The 20,005-nt window shown below is 43.5% G+C and overlaps 2 protein-coding genes across 3 annotated transcripts; one reads left to right on the forward strand and one right to left on the reverse strand.

The window, feature by feature from the left end:
- The first annotated feature begins 268 nt into the window (after positions 1-268).
- coq10b (coenzyme Q10B) lies at positions 269-12,601 on the forward strand. Its single transcript, XM_010879997.5, has 5 exons — positions 269-440; positions 8,993-9,142; positions 10,143-10,335; positions 10,553-10,654; positions 11,215-12,601. Exons 1-5 carry the CDS (start codon positions 343-345, stop codon positions 11,380-11,382), a joined length of 711 nt encoding a protein of 236 aa, XP_010878299.1. The 5' UTR covers positions 269-342; the 3' UTR covers positions 11,383-12,601.
- Positions 12,602-13,467: 866 nt separating this feature from the next.
- On the reverse strand, positions 13,468-19,891 carry hspd1 (heat shock 60 protein 1). Of its 2 annotated transcripts, none has more exons than XM_010879995.5 (10): positions 19,749-19,891; positions 18,265-18,440; positions 17,681-18,016; positions 16,973-17,162; positions 16,635-16,803; positions 16,271-16,370; positions 15,479-15,724; positions 15,168-15,342; positions 14,870-15,048; positions 13,468-14,755 (listed from the first exon to the last, which is right to left on the reverse strand). In XM_010879995.5, exons 2-10 carry the CDS (start codon positions 18,436-18,438, stop codon positions 14,594-14,596), a joined length of 1,731 nt encoding a protein of 576 aa, XP_010878297.1. In that variant the 5' UTR covers positions 18,439-18,440; positions 19,749-19,891; the 3' UTR covers positions 13,468-14,593. The 2 variants fall into 2 exon arrangements, with proteins under 2 accessions (XP_010878297.1, XP_010878298.1); XM_010879996.5 differs by lacking the exon at positions 19,749-19,891 and adding an exon at positions 18,815-18,981.
- Positions 19,892-20,005: the final 114 nt, after the last annotated feature.

The following is a 20,005-nucleotide window of genomic DNA, read 5'->3' on the forward strand; positions in this document are numbered from 1 at the left end:
CTCTGGTTACACTGTCTCAATGAATGTGTCCTTTCAACAAATTTAGCTCTAACCTTTCAAAGCCAACTATGCACGCTGGGTGGACCAAGTAAAGGCAACTCAATCCCATATCTCGTGACATGTTTGCGCACGCACCCCACCACAGGTTCTATAAAAAATACGCCCAAACCTACGTCAACGGTTTGGAGTGTGACAGATGGATTGAGTGACGAATGGGCCGCTTACAATGTAACTAATACCCAATCATAGATCTAGTTTGAGAAGGCGCGTCCCCGAGATAGGATGGGACTACTGGGGTTGTAGGTAGTAGCAGAGAAGAAGCAGAAAAATTTCGCTACGAAAATGGCAAGAGGTAGCCGGGGACTGAGGAGAGTAGTAGAATGTATAAAACAGTTACCGGTCACAGCCAGCAGAGAAACGCCTAAACGGAACTGCGTGAGGTAACTGCTATTCAGTGTTTATGTACAATTTTAAAACATAAACTTTTCAACTTACGAGGTTACTTTTTACATTCTCTATAGTGTTAGCATTAGCATACTCACCGTATAGTTAACATTTTCTAAAAGTGTTGTAGTTAGATAACTAGTTAGAATACGTCTACAAAAAGCAAGCAAACTTCATCGACCGTTAACTACAGTAACCTAACATTCGCCAGCATTCACCTGGTTGTTTCGCCTCAGGTGCTTAGTTTCTGTCAAGCCGGTCAATCTACTGTACCTTCTGATAAAAGATGGTCTGTATAACAGAGTTCGTTATACAGTACTGTTACTAACATCGCTAACTAAAACCCCATTTTTACAGCTATCTTTTAGCTAACTAGGAAAGTGGTTAGCAATGATAATTAACCCAGAGAACCGGTATAGGTAACTGCTGGTTGATGCCCCAATTCTGTGGCGCCAGATACATGATTTTCTAGTTTTGGTTCAATCTTGGTCGGCCTGAACTTACTTTCAATATTAACAGCAATTGAGCTAGATGAAACTTAGTGTACGATTTCAAACGTGTTTGATTGGAAGTCACTTAATTAGCCCATGTTTAGACACCTCTTTATTATTAATTTTAAGTTCTCATTTTAGTACTCATGGTCCCCCAACCAACCTGTTTGCTCATGATGTTGTTTGTATAATACACTGAACCATTTGTTTTTTGTTGGTCACGCTCACTCAGAGTTAAGAACTGAAACATTATTTTTTTCACCCCGTAGGAAAATGAATAGTTAATTGCCTGGCTATCTAACCAAACTAATTGCTCCTGCCAAAAGCTGAACCCAGGGGTGCTTTAATTTACAGGCTAACCTGGGCAGTAGCCCATACAGGGGACCTAATTACATTGGCCAGAACATTTGTCTATATATACATTTTACTATTAACAGTCTGGTTTGAATCGTTAATGCTGTTGATTGTTTAAACTTGTGGTATATTAAAGCAATATGACACAATGGTTTATTGCCAGTATATCACAGCTAATAGCTGTTCTTAAGTACATCATGGACTAACTAGACACAACACTTAGCCATGGTATATTGGCAATACACCGTAAAACCCAGAGATGCTTTATTGCTATTATAAACCAGTTACCAATGCTTTTGGTGCAAAAAAATTAGGATGTCATACCTGTGGTATACTGTTTCTTATAAACTGTGTTGTTTGAATCCTGAATGCTGATTGGCTTATAGCCATGGTATATAATAATGTATACCACTGGTATTACCTCACAACACTTTACTGCTCTAAATATGTTGGTAACCAGTTTGTAAGCATAATAAGGTATTTTCGGGGTTTGTGATATCTTTCAAATATACCTATACTTAGCACAGTGTCAAGGCACTCCACGATGTCATGTCTTAGAACAGGTCTTAGCTGTGGTTCAATATACATATACCACACCTTGTGCCTTATTGCGTACATATACCACAGCTATCAGCTAATCACGTCCATGATTCAACCCACCTGCTTTAAAATAGGCTGTATACCATGGGTATAACATCACAACTTTTTACTGTCATTGTTGCATTGGTAACTGGTTTATAACATCAGTTAGGCTTCTTGGGGTTTTTTGGTATATTGACAATATACCGATGCTAAGGGAAGTGTTCGGGCTTTCCGTTATCCAATTATTGTACGGTTTTGGTGACCAACTGCTCAAACAAGTCAAAACAATGGGAAAGGTGGGAAATAAACTAGCCAAAAACGAATGGGTCTTTGTTAATGTTTATGTAGTTTTCTATACAGTACATTTAGCAGAGTTGAGGATTGTGTCCAAGTAACAATGAAGTTTAATTCATAAAATAAAAAGTTACAAAGGACCGCTACAGAATATACTGGGGTTGCTGTTAGTGTAACTCCCTGTCACTTTAGCACATATAATTCCAAAATAAATAAACCAAAATGGGTCGCAGTTAATAATGCACTTAGAAGTGGAGCTTACATACTGGACAGCCAGTAGCTTGCAGTAAAACAACAGTCCACAACAGCTGCTTTTCTTGTGTGGCACAACTGAGAGCTAATCTAAACATAACATAGTGGGGGGCAGATAACACAGCTTCAGACCATGAACGTCTCCTTTGACACAAGGAAGTCCGTCTCCTTCCCCTCCCTTAGACCTTTGTAACAGTGGCGATTTCCAGCCCTGCCTCCTTGACCGACCTCTAGGAAATGCTGGCCTGGTTTTCAGGGCAGAAAAACAAATGCAATTAACAATAACAGAAGGCTGTAATTGTTCTCTGCCCATTCTCACTAGCCTGGCTGGAGTTGTCCGCAGGAGCCAGGCAGCCCTGACGTTTACAGTATACATAGTACAGGTTAATCATCACCCCTCCTGAGCAGTTTCTCTCCCCATACTGTGTACCTCTGCTGCTGGCCAAATGTCCCATAGAGTTTTTATAAGAAAACTTAGCACATCAAGCCCCCTCCAAAATGTTAACTAAATGGCTGCTCTCTGGCAGTGTAGTGCAGTACAATCTCCCCGGTATTAAATATCCTATACTGATACTGTAAATATGTACCGTTTGGGTCCCGTGTAGCTCACTTTGTAAGAGCATAACTGGTGTGGGTTTGACTCCAATGGGGGGGCAGTAGAAAATCAGTATGAGATTCACCATCGTACAGTTTGCTCTGGATTAGTGTCTGTGAAATAATCAACATTTTAACTGTGGATATTATATACTCACTATTTACATCCCATTATCTTATAATGTATGTTTGCCACCCCAATGTAATTGTATGTAATCTTTGGGTAGATTTGTTTATTCACAGGGTTTTTCCTGGCTGAAAATGTGTCAAAGGTGATACCCCATCCCCTGCTACCCCACGCTTCAGCGGATACCCCTCTGTGATATACTTTATATAATATCTGGCCACTTGGAAAATAACTATTATAGTGTTAAATCTGCCCTGTTGTCCATGTCCTCTTGTACAGCTAATGCACACTACAACGTCCCTAATACAATAGCAACCAAAAAACAAGCAATAAATCTAATCTTTACATATTAACATTTTACATATTTGTATTTCTTTTTGCACATGTAGGATTTTAACCTTGTGTTTTTTTTGTTGGGTGAGCACTTGTGTTGGGTGATTAGGCCTGGCTCCCAGTCGGCGTTCCCATTCTCTCTCTGTCCAGGACTAGCAGACCAACCTATAGTTTCTGCTTGGATATTTTCCTAAGTCCCCAAACGTGCTTCTAGCATACATATCATATCATTCCCTCGTCATTGTGTCTGAGCCACCCGAAAACATTTTGCCATTGAGCTTCAAAACTGTTAGAACATCTAGGAATCCCATAAAAAATGAAGTAACTCATCAAGCTTTATAATTAATCATTGTTGTCTATTTTCGTTTTTATACTATGTTCTTGTTAATTTGACTTGCATTGAAAATGCATGAGCTGTAGGCCTATATATTCCAGCCTTGTTGCAGTGTATTTTGTTCCATCCTTGCCTTGACGCCACATAATTTATTCCCCTCTCTCGACTTCTTTCAGCTGTAGGCTACTTGGCTATGCTGCTTGCGCTCATCCAGCGTCTTCAAGTTCTTATATTTATATTGTTTGTGACTTAAATATGTTAATTGTATATTTTTGCAATATATTACATATACAATGTTGTTGTGGACAGTAACCTATATACCCTAATCTAATCGTCTTTTCACCAGTCCTTTTTATGTCTCACGAACTCTATTGAACAATATCGGTGAATGTTCTAGGCATCATCTGTAACGTTAACGAATGTTATGCGGATTGGATGTAGTTTAGGCGTTAAGTTTAATTTAAATATGTTGACATCCTTGTTCGTAAAAGAGAGAGGATCCACTTGTTTTTACGATGTTACTCATCTCCGCGACCTCAGGACGGGTAAGGTCCTGTATGCAAGGTTGCCAGATCATTGGCAGTAAACCACGATATCTGCGCAAGCGCTGTATCTTCTATACAACCCTATTTGTAAATCGACCCGCTCAAGACCATTAAAAATAGGCCAATTTTGGGAAACCTTACCCATATCGCAACACTGCCAATATATTTCCTCCTACGGTCACATTCGCTGCAGTATATCGCTGGTAAGCTATTTAGCGTATGAGCGCAAAATTATGTTTTACCATGCCGAGACACAGGCGTGCGAGATTTTGGGAAGGCAGCCGCATTTTAGTTTTATTTGTAGGAAAATCCCTGATTCAGTTTGTCTGCCATTAGCAGCACCATTACACTAAATACATTCTGAGTAGTGTATGTGTAGGCCTAAAGTATTTTGCACTCTAGCTAGCGTATTAGTTTCCTACTTTATGACTACTACCTGGTGGCTGAAGTTACTTGAGATTAGTCTGGATAACCTCCCACTTCTCCTGGTACCTTTTTTATGCAGTCTGTCTTTGCATGTTATTTGGGGCTTAAGGAGTCCCTGGTTTTCTTTGTCTGCTCGGCATTCACTTGCATGATGTTACCTTGCGGCCACTTGGTGCTATTTGTCTTTTTTTACCCTCCATATCCCCGGAAGATGTTTGGGATCACACACACACTAGCGCACTTTGGTTGTACCCACCGTTTTGGAAAACCTTATAGGATGCAGTGCTAAAAGAAATTGAAACATTAGGGTATGGTATGACATGATGCTTGATCCAGTAGTGATAATAACTGTGTAGTCCCATCAGTCCCTGTAGCCAGTCACATTGTCCCCATGTAGCTGCCTCCAGCCAGGAACAGCAGCGTCTAAGCTATTGGCACCTGATGTATGGCCATTGTCTGTTTTTGTCAGTGAAACTGAGCTGCCACTGACGTGCTTCTCTCTCCCCAATGACCCCCACTCCTGACAAAATACAGCTATGCTAACAGGTCTTTGACCACGATTTCACTAGCTCCAACTATTCAGCCTTTTAGGAGATGTATTGCATTTGATTTAGCTGTTAGTCAATCTCATTGGATGAATTCCAGGGCTAAGGTAATATGCACGCCGTTTGTATAGAAGTATGCATGTCAGAATAGCATAACTAGAGTTTGGAACAATGCAGCAAGGATTTGCTTCCATTCAGCATTAGTTAGATCGAGCACTTGTGTTGGGTGATTAGGCCTGGCTCCCAGTCGGCGTTCCCATTCATCCCAAAGGGGTTTGAAAGGGTTGAGGTCAGGCTTCTGCATGCCTGTCAGATTCTTCTACACTGATTTTGGCAAACCAGTTTTGTATGGACCTCACATTGTGCAGGGGGGCATTGTCATTCTTGAAAGGGTCTTCCCTAAAATGTTGCCACAAAGTTGGATGCACAGAATCACCTAGAATATTATTGTGTTCTGAGGATTTCCCACCACTGGAACTAAGTGGCATAGGCCAAACTGGGAAACAGCCCCAGACCATTATTCCTACTCCACCAAACATTACAGTTTGTATGATGTAGTTGGGCAGTTAGCATTCTCCTGTCATCCACCAAACCTATATTTGTCTGACATACTGAAAGATGGTAAAGCATGATTCATCCCAGAGTCCAATGGCAGCAAGCTTTACACCACTCCAGCAGACACTTGAGACTGACATTTTTGTCTTAAGCTGCTTTGCCATAGAAACCAATGCTATGTAACTCTTGATGAAGAGTTATTGTGCACAAGTTGCTTCCAGAGCCAGTTTGGAACTCAGCTGCAAGTGACAAGTTTTGTGCGCTACCCACTTAAGCACTCATCAGTCCCGCTCTGTGAGCTTGTGTGGTCTACCGCTTCACAGCAGTGCTGTCGCTCCTAGATGTTTTCCCTTCACAATAACAGCAGTTACAGTTGACCGGGGCAGTGCTAGCAAGGCAGAAATCTGGTGAACTGACTTGTTGGAACAGTGTTATCCTATGACAGTGCCAAGTATAAAGTCTCTGAGGTCTTCACTATGGGCCCCTCTGCTGCCAATGATTGTCAATGGAGATTGCATGACTGTGTGCTCGATTTAATTTACCTGTCAGCAATGGCGGCAGCTGAAATAGCCAAATGGACTCATTTTGAAGTGGTGTCCTCATACACTACATGGCCAAAAGTATCTAGGAAGAAAAAACTGCTACTTGGGACAATCGTGTAGATTCCCAGTGAATTACAACTTCAAAGTATGTTGAACTATCAAGCTTCTGTTTTTTATCTAGTCTCTTTAGTATCTGTTCTGTTTACTATTTCATGTGTTTACTATGTAATCTGTTAACTTTCTGCGTCTCCGACTTTCCTGTCTTTTCTCAGGATCAGCTTTTAGCCTCTCCCAGTATGTCTTTGTTCTTTTTGAACTCAAACTGATATTTATCTGTACTGCAGATAAGTGTGTGTCATGCTGTTTTGGCAATGCACAGCCTTGTGGTTATTAGCTACCATGTAAAATAGGTTCCCACTACTTTATATATGTTAATAATTTGTTAGTTTTTTTTGTTTTTACATTTCCATCTAAAAGGCTTCACACTAAAGGGAAACATTTGTAATTAGTCATGCTTGAGGGTCTAAAGTTCAGTATTTTCATAATGAAAACCTAGTCCTCTTATCATGCAATGTGGGGCTGTTTATCATGGTACGGGCTACACCCCTTAGTTCCAGGGAAGGAAAATCTTAATTCTACTGCGTAAAACAGCATTTGATGATTCTGAGCTTCCATCTTTGTTACAATAGTTTGGGGAAGGCCCTTTCCTGTTACAGCATGACAATGCCCCCATGCAGTAAGCGAAGTTCATACAGAAATTATTAGTCAAGATCATTGTGGATGAATTGAACTGGCCTACACGGAACCCTGATCTCAACCCCATCAAACACATTTAGGATGAATTGGAATGGTGACTGTGAGCCAGGCCTAATCACCCAGCATCAGGGTCTGACCTCACTAATGCTCTTTTGGCTGAAAGGAAGCAAGTCCCCGCAGCAATGTTCCAAAATCTAGTGGAAAGCCTCAGACTGGAGGCTGTTAGAAGAAAGCGGACCAATTGCACGTTAACACCCATTATCAGTCACTGCCAGTGTTTGTTTATGGAGATTGCATGGCCATGTAGCCTAATTGCCTTTTAGTATTATGAAAAAGATTACATAAACTCATGTATAATACCATTGATACTCCCAAATGCTATTTGTTTTGCAAGAAAACATTTAACCACCTGCAGTACCTCTAGAGACTTCAAGATGAGAACATGGTGTACTTGACTTCTTATTCTGGTTCCCTCAGGGTACTCCCTTTGGTTTCATGCTGAACTACACCGATCAGCCATAACATTATGACCACTGACAAGTGAACTGAATAACACTGACAATCTCTTTATCTCGGCACCTGTCAGTGGGTGGGATATATTAGGCAGCAAGTGAACATTCTGTCCCAAGTTGATGTGTTAGAAGCAGGAAAAATGGGCAAGCGTAAGAATCTGAGCGACTTTGACAAGGGCCAAAAGGGCCCATTGTGATGGCTAGGCGACTGGGTCAGAGCGTCTCCAAAACTGCAGCCCTTGTGGGGTGTTCCCGGTCTGCGGGGTTCAGTACCTAGCAAAAGTCGTCCAAGGAAGAAAAAGCGGTGAACTGGCCAATTGGTCATGGGTGGCCAAGGCTTATTGATGCACGTGGGGAGCGAAAGTGTAAGAACACAGTGCATTGCAGTTTGTTGCGTATGGGGCTGCATAGCCGCAGAACAGTCAGGTTGCCCATGCTGACCCCTGTCTACTGCCGAAAGCGCCTACAGTGTACGCGTGAGCATCAGAACTGGACCACGGAGTAATGGAAGAAGGTGGCCTGGTCTGATGAATCAGGTTTCCTTTTACCTCACCTGGATGGGCGGGTGGAAATGCAATGCTTACCTGGAGAACAGTGTATACCCTAATGTTTCAACAGCAGTGTGATGCTTTGGGCAATGTTCTGATGGGACACCTTGGTTCTGACATTTACATGGATGTTACTTTGACATGTACCACCTGCTTAAGCATTGTTGCAGACCATGTACACCCTTTCATGGCAACGGTATTCCCTGATGGCATTGGCCTGTTTCGGCAGCATAATGCACCCTGCCACAAAGGAAAAATGGTTCTGGAATGGTTTGAGGAACACACAGTTCAAGGTGTTGACTTGGGCTCCAAATTCCCCAGATCTCAATCTAATCGAGGATCTGTAGGATGTGCTGGACAAATCCATGGAGGCCCCACCTCACAACTTACTTGGCCATCTCTTTCAGTTTCAAGCTTCGGGAGCTGACAAGCTGTTTGTTTAGCTTGTTTCAATGTGCATTCTTCTATGTCTGGGTTGTTGCCCACATAGGATTGTGGGCGTCAATCAAGGGAAAATTGTGTGATGTGCGCACTGCACAGAAACTTGATAGTGAACTGACAGTTGTTCGCTTGCAAATCTCCAGTGGGGTTCAATCAAAAATGCGGCGATCGTTACCTCTGGAGGTGACCTCTCCAGCTGTCTCTATCGACATGTTTAGTAAGCACAATAACCTAGTGTCTCGGGTCTTCTTCGAAATGTCTCGGAAAATGAATGATCATGTAAATAAGCTGACACATTTCTCCTTGTTTTGGTACAGATATCTGTCCTCATGTGGGATCCTGATGACACGGTTGCCGCCTCTTCTGGGGGTCAGGCCCAGAGTCGTCATGGCCCCCACCCGCTCCTTCTTCAACCTAGCTGACACCTTCAACAAGAGGAAGGAGTACTCAGAGAGACGCATCATGGGGTCAGTCTCTGCCGCCTTGAAATCAGACACTTTGAAATCTCTGTTTTTGCCTGCCTGGAGTGCCACACACACAACAGTTGAATCAACTGAAACACACGTATGAAGAATCTGAAATGTGGTATTTCAAGTCCGCCTTGTAGACATGGAAACGCTCTGGTTTCAGTATGTGCGTCTGTCCATCTCCCGCTCAATGACGCTCTTGCATGTCCTGTGGAGGTCGTTACCACTGACCTATTAATAGTGGTACTCTTTGTATCCAGGGCTAGTTGCCAAGCTGTTATGCAATGCGGGGGTGTGGAATTGCAAAGCTCTGGCACAGTTTAATAAGGTCCCTGGCCAGTTGAGTCATGGAGGGCGATGGAGACTGTCATTCAGCACTGTTGAGTGAAAACTGAAGTCTGTTGACAACTTTAACTTAGCCTTGTATAACAAATGGATGTTATCTCATGTTCAGTTAGGTAATATATATTTGATCCTATTTGTTCAATCAACCTCACATTCCCTTTCACAATCAGTCAGCTGACTGGTCACATCTTGTTGTGTAATCATGACCTGTGATTTTAACAATCAGACATTCCAGTGATGCGGTGGGGCAAGTAATGGAGTTGCAATGTTAACAGGTGAATCTGATGTTGTTAACTCACAGATTAATCTGTGTTTTCAACTTCGCTTTGATTTGGAAGACTTTTGCATTGAATGCTAATTAGTCTGATAGGGTTTCACACTGTCCAAATTATACCGGATGGGGATACCACATTAACTTGTCTTTGTCATTCCCAGAACTGACTCCATTGTTCAGCTTGATTCACTGTTAATCCAGTAATCCTGGGGTGTGACATGCTAGGTGTGATAGCCACTTGAAACATCCTGTTCCATCCACTCTTTTGAAGAGGAGGGGAAGGAGATCTTCTTTAATGTGCTTCAAGTATCTGAATGGAAGAATCCAAAATACTTGTAGATGAACCTGTGAAATGAGAGGCTGACCGGTTCTCTCTGTTAGGTATTCCATGTTGGAGATGTATGAAGTGGTAGCCGGGGTGGAGAACTACCTTCACTTCGTTCCCTGGTGTAAGAAGTCTGATGTGGTATTCCGGCGGTCTGGGTTCTGCAAGGCCAAATTGACGGTTGGCTTTCCTCCCGTTGTGGAGAACTACACGTCCCTGGTCACCACAGTGCGCCCCCACCTGGTCAAGGTAAACCCCTGCAGCAGTTTATCCAGTCAGAATTTCTGGCTAAGGTAAAGCGCTGTGATATAGATAATGCTGGCTGTGTTCCAGGTTGTCTTAATTGCAGTTGTTTTGCTCTAATCAGATGTCATCAAGGAGCCACGTTACGTAGCTGGTTTCCAAGAAGGGCTAATTGGTCATTTCAACAGTACCCTAGTGTGACTGGCTGTGTGTTGACCCTCAGGCTGCCTGTTCAGACGGGAAACTCTTCAACCACCTGGAGACGGTGTGGCGCTTCAGCCCCGGTCTCCCTGGCTACCCTCGCACCTGCACCGTGGACTTCTCTGTGAGTACTGTAACACTGGCTGGGGATGTGGTGTGGCTGTGGGCTGAGTCAAGACCGACCGTCGCCTGTGGGCAAAAACCCAGGAGGCTAATACCCTAAAACTGAAGCTGAGAATCTGTTATTAGACCCATAAAAAAATATAATTTAGTGAATGGGTAATGTTCTTGCAGTTTCAACAAATTAGGGTTTTGGGTAACTTTCTATCAGAAATAAAACGTTTTAAATAGTTTATAGACTTTATAAAAAGTTACAGACCGTATAACATTACAGACTGTATAAAAGTCAGACTGTAACAGCAGCTTCCCTCCAGACAGTAGCATATCCCTGCATTCACGACAGGGAGGGGAGAGAAGTTTGACGGTTACACTGAATCTGAATCCCTAGTGCTGCAAGTCGCAACCTGTTCCCGAATCCGTTCACCCAGCCCCAGGGTCACGTCTAATTCAGGCTCAGATTGACAAGTCCCCTTGTTTCTCTTCTGTCTGGTTTTGTTTGTATCTGTCTTTGGCACAGTTTCTGTGTCATCTATTCATGACTTCCTCAACTCGGATTCTTTTCAGATCTCCTTTGAGTTCCGCTCCCTACTGCACTCCCAGCTGGCCACCATGTTTTTTGACGACGTGGTGAAGCAGATGGTGTCAGCATTCGAGCGGCGTGCCGGGAACCTGTATGGAGCACAGACCACGATACCCCAAGAGCTCATGTTTCACGAGGTCCACCACACGTAGCCCCTATGGTCTTCTCTCTGCGTGCACACACACACACACACACACACACTGTTATGTGCTTGAACACAGCACTGCCTTATTAGAACACAACCAACAATTTTACTGAACTCTATTAGATCATTGAAATTCCTGGCCCGCTAACAGCCTGCGACTGGACTCTGACCCCCTCTCCATTAGGTATGCCCAGAGCCTTGTGCTGTCCTAATGGGTTGGGCTCAAGTCATGTCAGAACAGACCTCATACAATCCCACTCAGGAGAGGCCCAAATAAAATATTGTGGATCTTGAAAGGCTGTGGGCTGTGTGTAAGATACTTTGGTCGGTACAGTAGACCAATGGAAAGGCATATGGGTTCTAATGGCCTGACCTGGCTAAGGGACGTTGATGACCTGTTCGTCTAAATGACCTTAGTAACAAACCCATCACATTAAATAACCTAATGCTAGGTGGTCAACCTGGTGCTGTATCAAAGGATTCTTCTGTTTTTCTTAAATGAGAAGTGATATAAGTAGGTTGGCTAGTGTCGCCAATGATGTGAGATGGATGTTATCTAGAGACGTGGTAACGACACTGCAGAGTTGCAGAGCTCCTCCTTCTCTGTCTTGGGAGCAACATTGTGGAACAGAGTTTAGTTATGGCACTTGTGCTTTTTTTTTTGTGTGCAATATTATAATGTTTGGTTTTTAAATGCAGCAGACTTTTCACTGCGGATATCTATGGGTTTAAAGGGCTCAGACTGGCTAGGTAGGTGCTAACGTGGCACTCTATTCCCTATATAGTGTACCCAGTCAAAGTAGTTCACCATATCTATTACATTTGACCAAATGTTATGGGTACAATTATGGAGGCATCTATATGCCAGTCAAAACGCTTGCGTTTACGATGAGGTGTCTTAACACCCCAGAACCTCTTCAAGATTCCACTGACCTAGCCACGCCTTTTACCCCGTGGCTTTGGACCTGGTCCTAGTGATATCATATTTATCTTTTTATTTTCTGACATTATACTCGTATAAAGATATTTATTAAGATGAATATAAGAACTCATGTACATTTTGTTTTAAGACCACAGATGAGAAAAGAGTGCACACGGAAAGTGTTGACGTAACTACTGGTAGGTTGTTGGTATGGTGTGTTGTAATGCAAATGGAGGTCATTCAGTGAGTTGAATGGGTGATGTATCAACTGCATTGTTTATAAACTATTTTTATATTAAAATAAGACATGTCTCTGTGTTTCTTTCATGGAGTTTGAATCAAATGAATACAAACTGTAGATATTTATAGTACTGATTATTTATGCAAAACATTAGTTCTGTGTAAATCAAGTGTACTCCAGTTTTTTTAGGCACTGATTAAGCCTAGTCCTGGTCTAAAGCTGAGTTGAGATTTTATGTCCAGGACTGGGCTCAATCGGTGTCTGTGAAACTGGCCCCTAAACAATTAATGGGAAGTCCGTATCTATCCTAGTATGTGCCTTCTTCAAGGCTGAAATTGTTTGTCAATGTCTGGCAATATCAGTTTGGTTCTGACTGGTTTTCAAACTGCACAGGTCAATGTCTGTTTGTTTTGTTACCAACAGCGAAATAACTGCTACAAGCTAACCAGGACAGCTTATAGAAGTTTTATTCTTGGTTGAATTATCTCTAAGAAATGTAGTTCATTAAAGTGTACTTTGTAAGCCTGTTTTAAGGTATTGTTGTAGACGTTTTATGCTTCACTGGACAGGAAGCTGGTGAGAGATGTTTTACGGACAGATCAGTACATCAGATGAACCCACTTAGATGTGGACAGCTGGGCCACCCTAGACCACACAAACATTGGTCGTTAAGTGACATTTTGTTACTACTAAGTAGAAACAGTTCAAATCCTGGACATGTCTTCTCACAAATGGGAGGTGGGCAGGGAATCCTTGTCACATTGCGCTCTAACAGCTTCTTGTGATAGTCTGTGTTCATCTCCGGCGAATGCACTGACAGAAACATGTTAATCGGAAGACCTCTCAATCTCAAACCTGCAAAATTGTAGTGATGAGGCAAGGCCATAATTCCAATTTGGAGATTAGAAAATTGGAAAAAAAGCACAATGTTCCTTTACAACATTTTATTAAATAAAATCAAATCCCATATTGCCAACATTGTACAAAACATTGAATGATCACATGGTTGTTTTCAAAGAAATATACCATTTACTTTGTGGGACAGCAATGCACTTGTGCACACACCGCTGTGAGACGTTGATCAAGCAGATTATCTTAAGGTAATGAGCAGAAAGCACAAATGGATCATGAGGACTATGGTTTCACATTTCAACTTGTGGCAGGGACCTTTGGCCCAAACTGCTGTGTAACTAGAGGCCCAACCAACCTCCCATCATACCCAGTCAATCTCTGAAAACACCCCCCCTTCCTTGCTCTGCCAAAACATTCAGCTGCTTATAATATGTACAATATTTAGCCATCCCTTCCAAATGACATACCACTGCTGAAGACAGAACCTAATGGTGACCGTTACTGTTGTAAACTAGGCACTCAATCAAATCTGGTCTTGTTGCTTAGTAAAATTGGTGTTTATCGTTCAGCTCCAGGCGACCAACAGTCCCAGAACATTTTAGTATGGAAATCACAGAAACTCACAGAAAGCACATGCGTAGCAATCATTGTAGTTTTAATTAACTAAAATGTTACAGTCCCTTCCAACATTGTGGGTGAACCAGGACAAAACAGATATAAAAAAAGACAACTGAAATTAACATTACAACAACATGACGTAATTGCTGCCAAAATTCCTTTAACCAGCAACCCTCTCTACATAACTCTTTATAGAATCTATACAGCCTTATCTTCCAAACCTCAGGACTTGCAGACAAGACTCACTGGTGAGCATTTTTCAGAAGAGACAGTGAATATCCGGGCACTTTATTCACAACTATTCTGCATGTTGATGGAGAGCCATGTTTGCACTGTAAACATGGGGTGGGCCGGGGTCTGTCAGAGCCTCCGGCGGGGGGGATAGAGGAACAGAGAGAGGCTGGGTGAGGACGGGCAAGGCTGGTCTGATCTTCCAGATGAGGTGGATGGAGACAATCAGCAGTAGTGGGCTTCTTCCATTTGCAGCTCCAACAAACTCACAGCCAGTCATTTGGGCAGATCTGGGGGTCAGAGGACAGCTTGCCCCCCTCGCCCTTAAGTCTGTAGAGACATTCGAGGTGGGCCTTAGAACATGCCGCCGCCCATGCCTCCCATACCGCCCATGCCGCCCATTCCCCCTGGCATGCCAGCCTCCTTCTCCTCCTTGGGCATCTCTGTGACGACGCACTCAGCGGTGGACAGCAGGGAGGCTACACCAGCGGCATCCATTAGTGCAGTCCTCACCACCTGTAGGGGGAGACAGAGTCACAGTGATAACACGCACCAGCAGAGGGAGCCAGAGCACTTGTGAAAATCAAGCGGCTGAAGGACCGTGAGCGGGCGGAGCTGGAGTATCCTTACCTTGGTGGGGTCGATGATGCCCTTCTCTACCATGTTGACGTACTCTCCCTCCATGGCGTCGTAGCCAATCTCCGCCGTGGCCTGGAGGATCTTCTCCACCACAAGGGAACCCTCCACACCAGCATTCTTAGCAATGGTCATGGCTGGCACCCGCAGGGCTCGTCTAATGATGTCAATGCCTTGGGACGGGAACAAATGAAGGGGGCAAGTTGAGCTATAATACACGCCTGGGTAGATATTCAAACATAAATGTGTGTGTGTGTTAGGTAAATATGCAGGGTTATTAGTTGGGGCTCACCAATCTTCTGGTCGGCGTTGATGGGCACCAGGGCATCCAGAGCAGGGATGGAGCGCAGCAGGGCACAGCCTCCGCCGGGCACGATCCCCTCCTCCACAGCAGCCCGCGTGGCATTCAGAGCGTCGGTCACGCGGTCCTTCTTCTCGTTCACCTCCACGTCGCTTGTTCCTCCCACCTGGAAGACAACAGTCCGTGAAACACTTCCTCGGTCATGCATGGTGTATACAGAAGAGACTCAAACCAAATAGAAACCCTCTTGTAATATGTTGTAAGTTAACGAATGTAACCACTGCCCCCCCCACCCGACTAACCTTGAGCACAGCCACTCCATCAGACAGCTTGGCCAGCCTCTCGTTGAGCTTCTCCTTCTCGTAGTCACTGGTGGTGTTCTCCAGCTGCTCGGCGATCTCGGCCTGGCGCTTCTCGATGGCCGCCGCGTCTCCCTTCCCCTTCAGCAGCATGGTGTCGTCCTTGGTCACGGACACCTCGCCGACCTTGCCGAAGTCGTGGGCCTGGATATCCTCCAGGGCAAGGCCCACTGCATCGTCCCCAAACACCTAAGGCAGAGGAGGGATGTCGCCAGGGTCACGGAGACGTTCAGCGGAGAGTGAACTTTACCGTGGGATAAAAAAAGACTAAAAGTGCAGAAGTGTCTGAGACCAAGTTTCCCTGTCTGCTGTGGGGTGAAGGCAGACATAGATACTAAGAGACAAGCTGTGCTGAACTCATCCTGTTTTTCCTGTTGCTTTCCTCAAGTAGTGTTTGATGCCAGTACAGGAAGGTGTTCTTACAGTAGAAATACAGTGATAGTAGACCAATGTGAAGAGTCTGACCAAACAAGTATTCTAGCGGGTATTTTTCTGGTGATTTTCTAGTATTCTAGCAGGTAATAATTATGATGCAAGTTTATGTAATGATCCCTGATCAGAAAAGTAATTATGTCCACATACACAGGAAAAACAGATCAAGTTCATTTTTTATAGTACCATTTTGGGTAATAACCAACTTGTCAAAAGAACTGAAACAATATTGGAAAATGTAATTTTCTATATTTAAAAATAAAATGGTCACAATGTAAGTGCTGCAGGACTAGAAGTGCTTACAGTGCCCCCGGTGGCAACAGCCATGTCATGCAGCTGGGCCTTCCTGTTGTCTCCAAAGCCTGGTGCCTTCACTGCCACCACCTGCAGCCCCACCTTCAGCCTAAAGACAGAGTGGAGGTTGATAATGTAAGTACAGACGACAGCATCTACCTTCATTCCACCCATGAACACAGGACAGGGATATCCCTTAATACCCAGACAATATATTGGTGTTGTAGGTTTGTTTTGCAGTTCACTTTGTTTATGTAAAGGGAAAGATTTACACCAGCCCCTGCCTCACTGAAAGTTTCTAAGTAGGATCCTTAGCATCCCCCAGACTGTACATATTACTATGACTCTAAAGCCAAAGGGACGTGGGACCGACCGGTTAAGGACCAGGGTGCTGAGTGCCTCTCCGTCCACATCCTCAGCCACGATGACCAGGGGTTTACGGTGCTGGTTGGCCAGTTCCAGGGCTGGGACGATGCTCTGGACAGTAGAGATCTTCTTCTCACTCAGCAACAAATAGGCATCTTGGAACTCGCATTTCTGGCCTGAGGAGCAGAGATTATTGAGAAGGATCACATGAAAGCTACAAACTGAATAATCCATAACCTTTCAAGTGTTAATGTCATTGTTGTGCTTGTTTTGCTTTTGATTGTGAACCCCCAAAACGGCTGGGATAGGCATGGTGCTAGGGTCACGACAGACCAGTGACCTTACCTTTGGCTGTGTTAATGAAGTAAGGGGAGATGTATCCACGGTCAAACTTAAGCCCCTCGATGATCTCCAGCTCATCGTACATGGTTTTACCATCCTTGACGGTTATGACTCCCTTACGGCCCACTTTCTTCATGGCGTTGGAAATGATGGTGCCCACTTCCACATCGCCATTAGCAGAGATGGTGGCCACCTAGCAGAAAACACAAAGGCATTAAAATGGTGGCATTCACAATCAGAAATTAGACTTTATTACATAATATGAACATACAGATGGGTGACAAAGAAAAAAGTGGAGGAACATAAGGAATGCATCACGATACACTTAAGCAATTAACATCCCATCATTCTCTGTGCCATGTATAAAAACAGAGCAGGCCCAGATGACTGATTTTTTTTATCAAGATGGCAAAAAGAAAGGATTTTAGGATTAAACAGCGCTCTCCAACACCACATGGGGGGACATCTTTCAGGAGAACGATGTTCCATCCCTCAAGGAGAGTTCTAGAGACCCATAGAATCTATCCCAAGGACCAATGATGTTGTCTCTGGTAGATAGTGGCCCAACACACTCTTGTTTTGCCCTTTAAATTTGTCATCAGTCAGTATTTTGCAAGTGCCAATTAAGTGTTTGCTTGTTTCAATTGATTTAATGTGAATTGAAAAAATTGCCTCATTGGATCAATCAAGATTCTTCACACAATTGGTTACCTGGGCAATCTCTTCAGGTGTGGTGACTGGCTTGGACATTCTCTTTAGCTCCGCGATAACAGTCTCCACAGCCAGCATGACGCCTCGGCGGATCTCCACAGGGTTAGCTCCCTTACTGATGCTGTCAAAGCCCTCCTTGGCAATTGCCCTGGCCAGCACAGTGGCTGTGGTGGTTCCATCACCAGCTTCCTCGTTGGTGTTGTTGGCCACATCCTGGACCAGCTTGGCACCAATGTTCTGGTACTTGCACTTCAGGTCGATGGCCTTGGCTACGGTGACGCCATCCTTTGTCACCTTGGGGCTGCCCCAGCTCTGCTCGATGATAACTGTGCGGCCCTGCAGAGAGCAAGGGGGGGAGGGGACGGCTCAAAACACTACTGATGTTGTTCAGCCATTTCGGACAGAACCGACAGACACACTGACACAGGATTCTTCAGGAAGAAAGTTGATTCAAATAAGAAGCAGACCACTTAAAGATTTGGTTTTAAATAGTTACATACCTCCGACTAAATCTCAATAACATATAATATAATTATTTAATGCCACAGTTTTAGAACATGCGGTTTGTAAAAACCCCCTCCTACCTTGGGTCCCATGGTGACGGCAACTGCATCAGCCAGCAGATCCACACCCTTCAGCATCATGGCCCGGGCATCAGCTCCAAACTTGACGTCCTTAGCATAGGCCCGGGTGAGGTGGGGGGCCAGGGCCCTGCAGACGGGCCTCACCTGTCTCATTACTGTGGGTAGACGCAGCATCTCTGGAGAGGGAAAAGAGTAAGGGAAAGGAAAGACAAGTTACACAGGAGGCACCTGGCCCAATAGTTCACCCATGGATTAGCCAATGTACTGACTGTATATATTCTGTAAATCCGATTAAATAATGTGTTCCTTGAGGAAACAGCTACTGACCATTAGGACAGTGCCGTTATTTTTACATGCACTTTAAATTTGTTGGTAATATATAATAGCACAAAGAGAATTTGTGCCCTGTAACATATGAACTTCTCAGATTGCCAACAAGACAGCACATAGCCCTAGTGGCCATTCGTGATATAACGTGTAGTAAGAATAAATGGAACACCCGACATTTTCAAGGACAAAAAAAACGAACACACTGTATTGAGCTACAAACCTAAACCAAGGAGGAGGATTTATGAAGGACATAATCACAAGTAGCCTAAAACTAGTAGTAGCCTTAGTCCCAATTTTTCAGGCACTGTTAATAGCAAACTAAGAATCTGATGTGCATTCTGAATAGTACATCCACGGTGGTGCGTTGCTTGAGATTCGTTAGATCAAAGAGCCTTACAGATTCTCCACACGTGCGTTCAGGTCACGCGCCACAAGGTCAAATACGCGTAGAGTACAGAGCATGCGCAGTAAATGCCCCCATGAACGAACTACAGAATTCAATGAAAACGTAGTGAAGATGACCATAAGCAACCATTACTTGTAAAAGGCAAATACAACCACTTATGTTGTTGCCAATATCTACTCAACGTAGTTGCCATCCAAAATAGACTTTGGATAGACATCAAGAACAATTTGTAAATAAATTAGCTATTAAGTTGATGCAATTTTATAGAATTCTCCGACGAAGTATCTGGTTAATGAATGACAAAAACGAGAATCCAGATTTTAGACGAGTTTGCCATTTCACAAAAATCCGACATCTGTCATTCCAGAACACACCATAATCAACACGAACGTAAAATAAAACCAATTACGCAAGAAAAATGCATAGACGAATTAAAGTTCACTCCAATTAAAATCTGTAGTGTTGGTAACATAACCAACGTTGCTAGCCAATTAAATAAAAGTCTAGTAGAAAGACTAACGCAGGAAAGTACTGTAGAAATAACAATGAAGATAGTCAAGCTAAGTTGCTATAATGTAGGCTAACTAGCATTGATACTTATTTGACTGTCCTTATTGGAAAGGCATGACAGATTTGGAAATCAGCTAAGTATGCTAGTGAAAGAATGGCGTGAGACAGAACATTAATACAATTGTTTAGATTAATACGCATTGAGTTCTATAAAGACAATCGTTGCTACAAAACTTACTTTTTGTTAGAAGTGTTTAAGAATGGCAAGATTTACTCGTCCGGAGGTGAATGTAACAATGTTGCGAGAACAGCGAGTAGCGGTGATAGAAGTCGCTTCACAGACAGGCTGCACGGAGGACTGGACACTGCACATGGCCTTTTGCATCCGGGTAATTTACCGGTCCGCCCCAAAACATGCATAAGGGGAAATAAAACATATATTTACTGAAACCAAGAGACGTTTTGCATAATATACATCATATTTCAGACGAAAGC

This window comes from Esox lucius, chromosome 16 (genome assembly GCF_011004845.1).
Source record: "Esox lucius isolate fEsoLuc1 chromosome 16, fEsoLuc1.pri, whole genome shotgun sequence".
Lineage (NCBI taxonomy): Eukaryota > Metazoa > Chordata > Actinopteri > Esociformes > Esocidae > Esox > Esox lucius.